Here is a 13,132-nt window from a genome sequence, read left to right on the forward strand (position 1 = left end):
AAAATTATATATATTGCTGTTAATATTTAGGCAATTCAGAGAACATGTTGAGTTTAATTTTCTACAACGTTTTGCTTCAAAGTAGATTGAAAATGGACCACAAACTTTTTATGCTATTCTTAAAAACAGGTGTAGTTACCGAATATGTTGGACACGTGTATGCTATACAGCGAAACAAATGTATGGCAAGTCTGAAAAGGCTGGTGGGCGGTGGCGGTTGGCTAGGTTGAGACTTTGGTTCCGTGGAATTTTCTCAAGGTGATAGTTGTGAATATGATTCCAGTGGAGAGGACAAAACTAGTTTATCAATGTTTTCTTAGTTTAGAAGCCAAACATGACTTAATTTTTCAAAATTGAAGTTTATTTTAAGTATACAAATTTTTATTTTTTTTTTTAAACTAAACTTTTTTTTTGGTAAGGTTTCACAAAGTCCTTAATTAATTCTATTAAAAAAGTGGATATTAATAGCTGTTTAAAAAAAATCCTTAATTTAACTTAGGAACGATTTGTTATAAAATTTTAATTTTTTGATATTTTAATTATAATTATATAGAAAATATTTTTAGAATGGATGAATGAGGTAAATGAATGTAAACTATTGTTTCAGATATTATTTATTTATAAATTAATAATATAATAAATTAATAATATTTATAAGTTAATAATTTTTTTGAAACAGTGTTTGTTCCGGCGGCAAAGTTTCAAAACATTATTGACCTAATACTGTTCATCTTCTTCACAAGTTTCAAATCATGAATGACTCCCTATTTCAATCATTGTTTCTCGAAATTAATGTGGCTTATTTTCTGAAAATCATTGCAGAAGTTAAGAAACTCATTCAACCTAAGACTTATGCTTAGGCGGTTCACAATATGCTGTTGAGTCAACTTCCAATCCCCTGAGTTAAAGGTGATAGAATAGCATTTTCAATCTCAGAGGATGAATACTTGCTAGATCTCGAAGCGTGCAAGCACAATTTACACAGTAGAATAGTTTGACCGAAAGAATCCACTCCTCTTACAGTGGTTAGCTTGCGTGCCAAGCTTGCTCAACTTTGGACCTCCATTGGAAAATGCGGTGTTACTTCGCTTGAAAAAGGTTTCTTTGAGTTCTCTTTCTCAAGCCTTGAGGATGTCAGATCAATGAGGTTTATCAGCTGGTGGAACTTGAACCCAGGTAATCTAAAGTTGTTTCCTTGGATGGAAGATTTTGTGCCATCAACCATCAAACAAATTTCTACTCAGGTTTGGATTCGCATACATGGTTTGTCTCAAGAATATTTTAGACCTAAGATTCTTTTCGTTATTACTAGCTGTATTGGAACACCAATATGTATTGATTATGCTTCTAATAAACACTCTTTTGGTAGAGCTTTTGGCCATTATGTTAGGGTTTTCGTGAATCTTTACAAACCTAAAGAGCTTACTCATAAGGTTTTGGTACAACGGGTGTGTTTTTGCCTTATTTGTTGAAGTGGAGTATGAGAGACTCCTTGATTTTTGCAATCATTGCAATTGCATTGGTCATGATATTTAAAAGTGCAAGAAGAAATTTGTTCATGAATCAAATGTTCAAAGGAACAATCCTAAAGAGGTTAAAAAAAGATCTATGTGGAAAAGAAAAACGAGGTTGAGGTAATAAACCTTGAACAAAATGATGACTTTCAAGGCAAGGAACAAAATGATAGGGGAAATAAGTGGGGTGAATAAGCAAATTGAGGCAACTCCCAAAAAACAAGTGAATGTGGTTCAGCAGCAGCTAGTTTCCCCTGATTCTGCATCTGATTTTGTGGATGTTATTCTCCAATTTAAAGGGAATCAACAGACACAAGAGGATGAAACCGAATCCATTATTGTTGAGTCTTTGAAAGACTCGTACACTAACATGGTTGATAAGGAGGATGAAAATGACATAGATAAGGAAGGTTTTTCAATTGGTTAAAACAAAGGAGGCAAAAAATGCAAGAAGAAACTCACCACTAGGTTCATACCTAGTCCCTCTGACTCTTCATTATGATGTGCATCTTTTGGAACATAAGAGGTATTTCCAACTAGGGGTGTACATGGGCCGGTTTGGATTGGGTTTGGCCAAACCCAAGATCCAACTCATATTAGACACTCTGGTTTGGGTGATGTAAATTAACCACCCGTTACATTAATGGGCCGGTTTGGGTAAACCCACTAATTTTTGGGTTGGGTTGGGTTGGGTTGGATAGTGGGTTGTCCAAATAATTTTTTCTTATTAACATTAAAGGACTAAATGATGAATCATCATATTTTTTTCATATAAGTTATTCAAAATTTGTATGTTCTTAAAAAAAATTAGATAATCTATTTTATTATCATAAATGATAATATCAACTAATAAAAATTATCATAAAATACTAGCAACAAATTAAAGTTGCATTACATAAAATTGTATTAGCATTAAAATTACCAAAATATGAAACATTCAAAATTAGTTAATGTCATGGTTCACTAAAATAATAAATGTTTAGAGACTAAAATTACAACTTCTAGGTTAATCTTCATCAAAATTATTAAAATTGTATTAAAAAATATTTGATTAGTGGGTCAATGGGTTTTTTGGGTTTGGGTTTTACCCGAAACCCAATTTTTTAATGGGTTTTTTAGTTTTGAAACCCATATCCACCCAATTACCCGATCCAACCCACTTTTGTGGATTTTTTTTGGTGGGTTTGACTGGGTTTTGTGGGTTGACCCAACCCATGTACACCCCTATTTCCAACACCTCTTCCAAGCTAGCCCTAAAAAGACTTATTTTCGTCAATAAACCTGATTTGGTGATGATAGTTAAACCTTGGATGGATTTCAACAAATTCTCCAAAAAAGGTTAAAGAATTAAAATCCCAAGATGTTTTCTATGAATGATAGACAAGATCTCTCTTCTAATCTTTGGTGCCTTTGCAAAGATGATATAAACCTGGTTATACTAAATAAAGATGATTAACAGGTTGCCTTCTCTATTATCTTTTGCAACAAAACTTTTGGTTTCTCTGTGGTTTATGCTTCTACCAACTATATCACTAGAAGAAACCTATGGAACACTTTAACCCATTTAATTCCTGATACCCCCTGGTGCTTCCTTGGAGATTTTAATGCCATAATAAGTGCATAAGAATACAATGTTCATCACTCTGCTGCTCCTGTTCCAATGAAGAACTTTTTAGATTGGTCTAACTCTAAGAACCTCATCCACATTCCTACTTTAGGTAATTAACTCACTTGGAATAATGGTAGAAAATGTAAGGCCTTTACTGAGAAAAGACTAGATAGAGCCATATGCAACTTCCATTGGCTTGATGCTTGCTCATCTAAATCTTGCCACACTCTCATCAAGAATAAATCTGACCACTACCCCCTTCTTTTGAACTTTATGGTTAATGGTAATGTGTATGTTTCCCAATTCAAATTTATGCAGATGTGGAATTTGCATAAAGATTGTAAAGAGATCATTACTCAGTCTTGGAATAGTGATAAGTGTAATTCTTTTCGTGTTTTTCTATATATAGTTTTGTGGCACTTATCGTGTTTTTGTGTAAATTCCGTTGAATAATCTCACGTTTAGTGTATAAATACGTTTAGTTTATTTATACTCGTGTTTTGATTCATTTATGTACCTTTTGATAGTTTTCTATTCATTTTTGTAGGTATTGATGCGTATTTGGAGCATGAGCAATAAAGTGTCGAAGACACCGCTTCAAACTCGTGATTTTGAGCAATTCATCAATGAATAAGGCTCAAAATATAAATGATAAAAGTCATCAATTTTGTTGATATTTAGTCAATGTTCGATAGGAAATTGAATAAGCTTTCTAACGATTTGAACCGGGCGCAAATCAGAGTTACTGTTCTCAAGTTATAGCCTAAATAGTGTAGAATTTTCTGCTGTTGCTACTGATGTAGTTTGCCCAGCGAATCCAGACTCGCCTGACGAATCTGACAGGACAGAAATACGTGAAAGGGGTCAAAACACATTTTTTAGGTTATGTTTTGGGTTTTTTTATCTCAATCCATCAAACCTTCTTTTTTTGGTAGAGAGTGTAAAACCCATACTAGTTTTGGGATAATCTACTGACCCCACAAACCAACACAGGTCTTTTCAGCATGATTTGTCCCCACTCACACGCTTTTCGGAAAACTTCCCAGAAGGTCACTCATCCCTAAATTGCTCCAAGTTAAGCACACTTTACTTTGGAGTTCTTCTGGAACGGGCTACCGAAAAGAAGATGCATCTTGTTGGTATAGGTAGTATCCATCAATCCTTATAAGCTTTCCTTCAACCATGCAGTCTCATACATGCACGGCCTCAGGATCCCTCTCATTCCAATGTGGCGACCACTCCTTACCATATTCGTCCTCGAGTGTTACATGCGGTGCAACCACCCCTCGCCTTTTCGGCCTCGGGTGTTATATGCCCACCAGCTTCCCCATGGTTCGTCCTTGAATCACATCGTATTGGGAGAGGTTTGGCTCTGATACCATTTGTAATGCCCCAAATTGCTTTCGGGATGATAGACTAATCCTACAAACCAACACGAGTCTTTTCAACATGATTTGTCCTCGCTCACACGCTTTTTCCAGGAAACTTCTCAGAAGGTCATCCATCCCAAAATTGCTCCAAGTCAAGCACACTTAACTGTGGAGTTCTTATGGAATGGTCTACTGAAAAGAAGATGCATCTTGTTGGTATATGTAGTACTCATCCACAAACCAACACAAGTCTTTTCAGCATGATTTCTCATCACTCACACGCTTTCCGGGAAACTTCCCAGAAGGTCACCCATCCCTAATTTGCTCCAACTCGAGCACGCTTAACTTTGGAGTTCTTCTAGAATGGTCTACTGAAAAGAAGATGCATCTTGTTGGTATAGGTAGTACCCATCAATCCTTATAATCTTTCCTTCAGTCATGGAATCTCCCATACTAGCACGACCTTAGGATCCCTCTCATTCCGATGTGGCGACCAATCCTTGCCATATTCATCCTCGAGTGTTACATGCGGTGCAACCACCCCTTGCCTCATCGGCCTCGGGTGTTACAAAGAGAGCTTAGAAAATAACTTCAAAGCTTGCATACAGATGAACCAGAATGGATTGATCATCAATCGGTGCTGACATACCGGAAGATTTTTGGTTTATTTCTCTTCCTCTTTGTGTATTCTCTCTTAGTTGGATTTTGTATATGTATTTACTTTGAACTCATGTATATTTGTCGCCCATGGCGTTATATTTAAGTTGCTTTACAAATCTTTGTCGATTGTTATATTAGTTTTTGCTCTATGCTCGGGGTTTGGGTTGTTATAGACGTATACTTCTTGAATCCTTATCTAGGATGATTATTTGTTAGTTTCTGGATTCTAGAGAGAGATTTAGAGCTAACAATTTTTATGCGTGTCGAAGCTTAATGCTTCCGTGTTAGTTGTGTCGGTTGAGAGATCGTCGGTACAAATGATATGGATGTCAGCTGTGTTCTTGAGGTTGGCTGAGAGATTATCGCCATGATGATATAATAGTTCTCTCTACTTTGGGTTAGAAATGACTTAGGGTGTGAGCGATGCTTGATGATATTGATGAGTATTGTAGGTTGAGTATAACTAGTCGATAAGTTAAAGTTTGTGAGAAGTAGATTATATGCATGTATGGTAAGTCTCTTCTCTCTGAAGAATGAATTCTTTTTGTGTTAATATTTATTTTTCCATTTTTTTGCTTTTAAAGATTTAACCCAAGCTCAAAAAAGTAGAAACCGTTGAATGGCATTCTTTTCCTTGCAACGATCCATGTGGAGGGGATAAAACCCAGAATACTTCCAATCATTTGTTTTCCGCTTTACTGCATCAACAAATAGTAAAGTGTTTGGCTGCCTTATATTTATTCTTGATAGGAAAATTAGAATCCTTAAGAAAAAGGCTCAAAGAGTGGAATACAAGTTGTTTTTGTTATGTGCAGGCTAATGTTAAACATGCTGAGGAAACTCTTGACAACGTTCAGAAAAAGATTATGGACCAGGGTCATTTTGATCTTCTTCAACAACAAGAAAAAGATGTTCAAATTAAGCTGGATGAAATGCTTAATCTGGAAGAAGCCTTTTGGAAGGAGAAGGCTAAAATTAACTAGTGTGTGAATGGTGATAAGAACACCAAGTTTTTTCACAAATTTGCTAAAATTAAAAGAAGCACTAATTTGATCAGCTCTCTTAACATTGATGGTGTTATAACAACTGATATGGACACAATTTAGTCTTTTGCCTCTAGCCACTACAAAAAGTTATTCAACAAAGAAGTTGTTTTTCTTGATAATGACCTGGTTGATGAAATTATTCCTAGACTGGTTTCTGAGCAAGCCAACAGACTTCTCACCCTTACACCATTTGATATGGAAGTTAAAGATGCAATTATGAGCCTCAGAAGAGATAGTGCTTCGGGCCCTGATGGATTTGGCGCTTTCTTCTTTCAAATGTACTGAGACTTTATTGGTCAAGATGTCATTAATGCAGTTATTCAATATTTCAAGTATGAATGGATTCTCTCTCATTACAATTCTAATACCATTGTACTCATTCCCAAAACCAAAGGTACCAACAGTATTGATCAATACACACTTATAACCCTCTCAAATTTCATGTACAAGATTATAACTAAAATCATGGCTGACAGATTAGCTGCTTTGCTGCCTCAAATCATCTCAACTAAGCAAAATGGATTCATTCATGGTAGACAAATTAAAGACTGCATTTCTATTACATCTGAAGCTACAGACTTATTGTCCAGAAAGGATTTTGAAGTTTATGTAGCACTTAAAATAGACATATCCAAAGCCTTCGACACCATACATTGGCCTTTCTTGATTAAAGTTCTGCAAAATTTTGGTTGTGATGCTAATTTTTTTTAATTTGATTAAGGTGATAATTGAATCTAATTATCTTTCTGTTGGCATCAATGGCAAATAGGTGGGGGTTAATAATTGCACAAATGGAGTAAGACAAGGAGATCCTCTTTCTCCTCTCCTTGTTTGTTTGGCTGAAGAAGTGCTTAGTATGGGCATTATTAATTTGGTGAATTCTGGAGATCTAAATCTGATTAGTGGTACTAGGAGTTGTCATATTCCTTCTCATACTCTTTTTTCTAAGGAAATCATGGTTTTTGCAAGGGTGATGTTAAATACATAAGAGTTATTGATTCTCTCCTTAATAGATATGAAAATTGCTCTGGCCAAAGCTGCAATCCTTCAAAATCTCTTATCTATGTTGGTGTTATGAGTACTTCTAGACACAACTTCTTGGTTTGAATTCTGCATTTCAGGTTGCTCATCCTCCATTTATTTATCTTGGGGTTCCTATTTTTCAAGGAAGGCTAAGCACTTTCAACAGTTAGCTGATAAAGTTAAAACTAAATTAGCTAATTGAAAAGCTTCCCTCTTATTTATGGCTGATAGACTTCAACTTCTGAAATCAGTAGCGCAAAGTATGGTTCTTTATTCCATTATGATCTATGACTGAACTATCAAGCTAATAAAGGATATTGAAAGATGCTTCAGAAACTTTTTGTGGAGTGGTGATGTTGACAAGAGGAAACTTGTCATTGTTGCTTGAAAAAAGTGTTGTAAGCCTATTAAAGAGGGGACCTTGGTTTAAGATCCTTGAGTACTCTCAACAATGCTTGCAATCTTAAAATGTGTTGGACCAGTCTTTTTAAAGTTAGAGTTCTGAGAAATGGCATGCCTATTAGGCATAGAATTTCATCTTCTTCTATTTGGAGTGGTTTGAAAGATCATTACTCCATCATTGGTGATAATTTCACTTGGCTCATTGTTAATGGTTTAACAATTAATTTTTGGCTTGATAGCTGATGTGGTCCCCCTCTTATTGATAGATATAACATCCCTACAACTTCCATATTCAAATTCAAACTAAGGCAGCCACATACATTATCAACATAACATTCAGCTTGCTTTTCCTGACCCGGTGAAGCTCATTGATTGGTAATGGTAATGTTCTTCATGCTGAGTTTATTGAAGTGATTATGGCCATGGAAGTATCTATTGACAAACATTGGGTCAATATATGGATTGAATCGTACTCTTTGATTGTACTCAAAGCTCTATCCAATACAAATGTTGTCCCTTGAGCTATCAAAAACCGTTGGTTAAACTTCCCAAACTTAAATTGATATCTTCTCAAGGGGTTTTGGTGTTTGTCCCCATTCTTGTCTTTTTGTTTCCTCATTAATCCAATCTTCTTTCTTTGTAAAAAGAATTAATAATTTAAAAAATATTTATTTATAAATAATATTTTTCAAAAATATTATATTAAAAATTAAAATAATTATTTAAATTAATATTTAATCATCACCATTATTTAATTTTCTATTTGATATTTAAATAATTTTTCATTCTATAATTCTTTTAAATAAAAATATTTTATAAGTAATCTAATAATATACTACTATTATATCTGGTGAGTTTAAAAAAGTACTCGACTCTTTTTAATTATCACACTTTCACTTCTTAATTAGATATTTTATTTTATTTTATTTTCTTTCTAATTACTTATTTTTATAAAAAAAATACATAAGACATTAATGATTTTTTTAGTAAAAATATCTCTATTTAATTTATTGTTAAAAATATAAATTGTTTTCACTCTTTTACCCACAAAAAAGTATATAATGTAATAAAAAATATGTTAGACCCATAAATTATATTAGATGTTTTTCTTGGTTCAGAGAGGAAGTAGAATCTTCCAAGCAACTCTAAACTCTAAAGTCCAAACCAAACTATATCCCTATGTGAATCTACAACCTAACATAAAAAAAACACTAACATATACAACAATCTTGTATAACCATAGATTCTCATACTTCTTCTCTCATCAAATTTAAGGTAAAGTTCTCATAATCATGTCCATGTTTAATGTTTAATAATTATTAGTTTTTTTTAATTAAAGCTTCAAAAAACTAATCTTTCTAATTTCATTTATTTGTGTATGAAAATTGAAAACCCTAGATTTGATTTGTTCTAAATTCTTATTAATTGCTTATGTTTTCTGCTTCATAGATTCAATTTTGACTTCAATTTTGGTTTTTTTGACTATTCTTTTTCATGTTTTTGTGAAAATCAAGTTGAATTTATAGTGTACTGAATAGTTTTCTTTGTAGAATACAGATTCTAGGGTATGGAAACTCTTTCATATGGTTCTGCACCATGTTATCAAGCCATGAACACAAAGACAAAATCAGTGAATTCATCATCTCAATCAAAGTTTTCTTATAATAGAAAACATGGAGTTTGTTTTACCAATAATATTTTCAAATTTGGGTCAGTGAGATTTTCTGAAAAGGGTAAAAAAAGTGGTTTTGAATGCTCCAAAAGACTCAAATTCAAGGTTGATAGTGGAAGGTATGGTGATTATGTGATTAATGAAGAAGAAGCAAGAGATATTGTAGGGGTAGATGAATCTCCTTCCAAGGTTTTGATTCCTGGTTTGCCTGATGAGTTAAACGGGGATTCTGGTGCGGTAATAAGTAGTTGTTTTAAGGGATGGAAACCTAAGTTGAATGTACACTATGAGAAAGCTGGGTGTGAAAATGTGGATTCTCCGAATGTGCTTTTTTTGCCGGGTTTTGGTGTTGGTTCGTTTCATTATGAGAAGCAGTTGATGGATTTAGGCCGTGATTTTCGAGTTTGGGCGTTGGATTTTCTAGGACAGGGAATGTCTTTGCCTTTTGAAGATCCTACTTTGTCTAAGGAAGGAGGGGTTGCTTCGAGTGGAAATGTTTCTTCTTGGGGTTTTGGAGATGAAACCGAACCTTGGGCGACTGAGCTTGTGTATTCGGTTGATTTATGGCAAGATCAAGTTCGGTACTTCATTGAAGAGGTAAATGACTTGTGCTGTTTGTTAGTGCAAAATTTTTAGCAATTTCATTCATAAAATGTGTGTGGAAAATTTGCTTATTTCTATGCGGCTTTAGACTTTTTCTAACGATTTCCTTAGCTATATTATTCATTGGTTTATGCGCTTTTTGGATAAACATCTTAACTAAGTGACTATAGCATAATGGCTTATCATATAAGTGCTTATGTATATAAGCTATTTCAATAGTAAAAGATGAAATAAAGTCAAACTAATTTCATATAAGTTATAAGCATTTTTTTATATGCTATCCTAGTGAGCTTATGGAAATAAGCTGAAAATAACTTATGGACATGTCATAAGCTCTTTCAATATACTCTCCCAATCAAGTCTCACAAATTCTTGTTAGTAGAGAAGCTCAAATAAATCAATAGAGACAAACACTTAAGGGCCTGTTTGGATTGGCTTATTGGAGCAGCTTATCTACTGGCAGAAGTTATGTGACACTATATGTCCTTATCAAAACAACTTATGACATTTTTCTTAAACTTTTTTGAGTTTATTTTTATAAGTTCTCCAATATAACATACGAAAATAACTTAAAACATAGATAAAAACATTTTAAATTTATTTTATTTTTTTGTTACAAAAATAGCTTATGAAAGCTTATTCATAAGTGCTTATTTTGATAAGCACTTGTGCTATAAGCTCCAAATAAGCTGTTTATCCATGATGGTATGTAGTTGAAAAAATTGGTAAGTTAATATAATACAATTCACTTAGTTCATGATTTTGGACTCTTTGCAACTATTTTATTTCTGTAGTTCCTCTCATTCACGCTTTCTTTCTTCAATCATTGGCATTTTAATGGTTCCTATACTTATAATCCTTGATCAAATCTGTAATATTGCAGAATTTTTCTGCAATAATAGTTGCAGAGGAGATTTCTTATCTCTATATGTTTGTTCATAATGTCATTATACAAATTGATTCGTTACAGGTCATCGGTGAACCGGTCTATCTTGTAGGAAACTCGCTTGGAGGATATGTTGCTTTATATTTTGCCGCGTGCTATCCTCATTTAGTGAAAGGTGTAACATTGCTCAACGCAACACCTTTTTGGGGGTTTCTGCCAAATCCAATAAAATCTCCCGGACTTGCCAAAATATTTCCATGGGCTGGAACGTTCCCTCTACCTTCAAATATCAAGAAACTTACCGAGTTATTGTAAGATTGCCTTCGTTTCTATCTCTGATTCTGATATGGTTTCAAGTTTTTGTTTGTCACCTACGTATTCATTCATTCGTTCATCTGCGAATGATATTATGAATGTTACTCTGCTTAATGGACCAACTGATTCTGATTAATTTGTTAACTTTAGGTGGGAGAAAATTAGTGATCCGAAAAGTATTGCGGACGTACTTAATCAGGTTTACGCAGATCATTCAATAAACGTGGATAACGTTTTTTCACGGATAATCGAAACCACTAGGCATCCGGCTGCTGCAGCATCGTTTGCTTCAATTATGTTTGCTCCTCAAGGAGAATTATCCTTCAGCGAAACATTATCCAGGTAGACACAACTATCTCTCGTAATTAATTAGTATTAGATATGCTTGAACACAAAAGTTAAACGTTTTCATGGTGTCTGTGTTTTAGATGTCGAGAAAACAAGGTGCCAATTTGCCTCATGTATGGAAAAGAAGATCCCTGGGTGACGCCGCTGTGGGGACTTCAGGTTAAAAGGAAGGTTCCTGAAGCTCCGTATTATCAAATCAGCCCTGCTGGTCACTGCCCTCATGATGAAGTCCCTGAGGTATGCAGTTATTAACTATTAGCTCGATTGATTCGACTTAACTAAAGCTCATGAACCATTTGGTTGATTCCTATTACACAGTGAATATGTATATTTTTTTAAAAAAGTTGTTGATTTATAAATATCAAAAACTTTGAACCCTGCACCAACAGTTACACTCATTTAACTCAACTAGCACATACCAGTTGAGCTACTCCATCCACCTCAATGAATATGTATATGAATTTAATTTATCTATTTCAAGAAGAGTACCTGTTGTTGTTCATTCCTCGTTGTTTAGCTCTTTAGGATTTTCACAATCATAATAACTAATAAAAGTTTTACTTGTTTACAGGTCATAAATTTCTTACTTCGCGGATGGATAAATAACCTAGAGTCCGAGGGCTCTGTCTCATTACCCTTGCTTGAAGACATAGAAACTATGAATCACACTATTGAAAGGGAGTTAGAATTTCCAAGAAAAGGATCGAAAAAATCAGTAAAGGTAAGATATTTTGTTTCTAGTATCTCGCTTTGGGAGAGGATAAGATCTTACATCAAATACTACTCCAAGTTCAGGAAGTTGGCAGCTGAATCTCAATGACATGCTTGTTTTTCTCATAGTTTGTACCAAAGTATTCATACACAATTGTTTTAGAATAAGAAGTTAATGTTGTATATATCAATCATATTTCTTACCAAATAGACAAACCAAATAGTAAACAATGGTTAAGATTCCATTTCTATTGCTCGGATACCGAGGAAAGGGAAGAACTAGAGGTGTGAACTTCTGTTGCTGACTTGGTAAAAAAAGAAGAATTTTTTAACTGATAGATTATAGACTATACAAAGAAGATGTTAGTTGTTATAATCACATGAGTGCCAAGTTCAAAATGAAGGTATTATTACTAAGTCCAAATCATGAATAGAAAGAGTTCATTGAAAAAATAATCAAATATTAACTGCAGCATAGTTTTATCGCTACCAGCAAAAAGAAAACTGGTTTAGACTCTTGGGTTTGTTTAGAACCTGAGACTCTTGAGTTTGTTTAGAACCTGAAAGAGATGGGAAATGCAAAGGGAAATGAAGCATAGATTCTTTCTTTGCATGCAAGTCTGAACATGTTAATGGGTTTGAGAAATTTTCAGACTCTTCCAGTCATTTTGGAAAAAAAGAAAGAAAGACTAGTCACAAGCTTTATGCAACCCTCCTAAACTCATCTGTTTAAACAGAATATTTTGAAAAGCAAGAAATTCTGATCCAAGTCATGATTGATGTTGTAGATACACCAAAACGAAGAAAATGAATTACGATCCTATTTCTTGAAATACTTTAGGTTCTTCCAGTTTGAGACCTTCTCCTATCATTGTTGTTGAGTCGACCGGCAGTGGAGTGGATCGCATGGCAGCGACGCTTTAGGTTCTTCCGGTTTGAGACCACCTTAACCGAAGAGCTTCCTCACATTGAT

At 34.2% G+C, this 13,132-nt stretch overlaps 1 protein-coding gene across 2 annotated transcripts; it reads left to right on the forward strand.

The window, feature by feature from the left end:
- The first annotated feature begins 8,726 nt into the window (after nucleotides 1-8,726).
- On the forward strand, nucleotides 8,727-12,350 carry LOC131593213 (pheophytinase, chloroplastic-like). Of its 2 annotated transcripts, none has more exons than XM_058865491.1 (6): nucleotides 8,727-8,899; nucleotides 9,175-9,893; nucleotides 10,870-11,096; nucleotides 11,251-11,442; nucleotides 11,529-11,685; nucleotides 12,020-12,350. In XM_058865491.1, the coding sequence occupies exons 2-6, from the start codon at nucleotides 9,192-9,194 to the stop codon at nucleotides 12,266-12,268; spliced, it is 1,527 nt and encodes a 508-aa protein (XP_058721474.1). In that variant the 5' UTR covers nucleotides 8,727-8,899; nucleotides 9,175-9,191; the 3' UTR covers nucleotides 12,269-12,350. The 2 variants fall into 2 exon arrangements, with proteins under 2 accessions (XP_058721474.1, XP_058721473.1); XM_058865490.1 differs by having other exon boundaries at nucleotides 9,182-9,893.
- The last annotated feature ends 782 nt before the right edge of the window (nucleotides 12,351-13,132 follow it).

Source organism: Vicia villosa, linkage group LG3, assembly GCF_029867415.1.
Source record: "Vicia villosa cultivar HV-30 ecotype Madison, WI linkage group LG3, Vvil1.0, whole genome shotgun sequence".
Taxonomy (NCBI): Eukaryota; Viridiplantae; Streptophyta; class Magnoliopsida; order Fabales; family Fabaceae; genus Vicia; species Vicia villosa.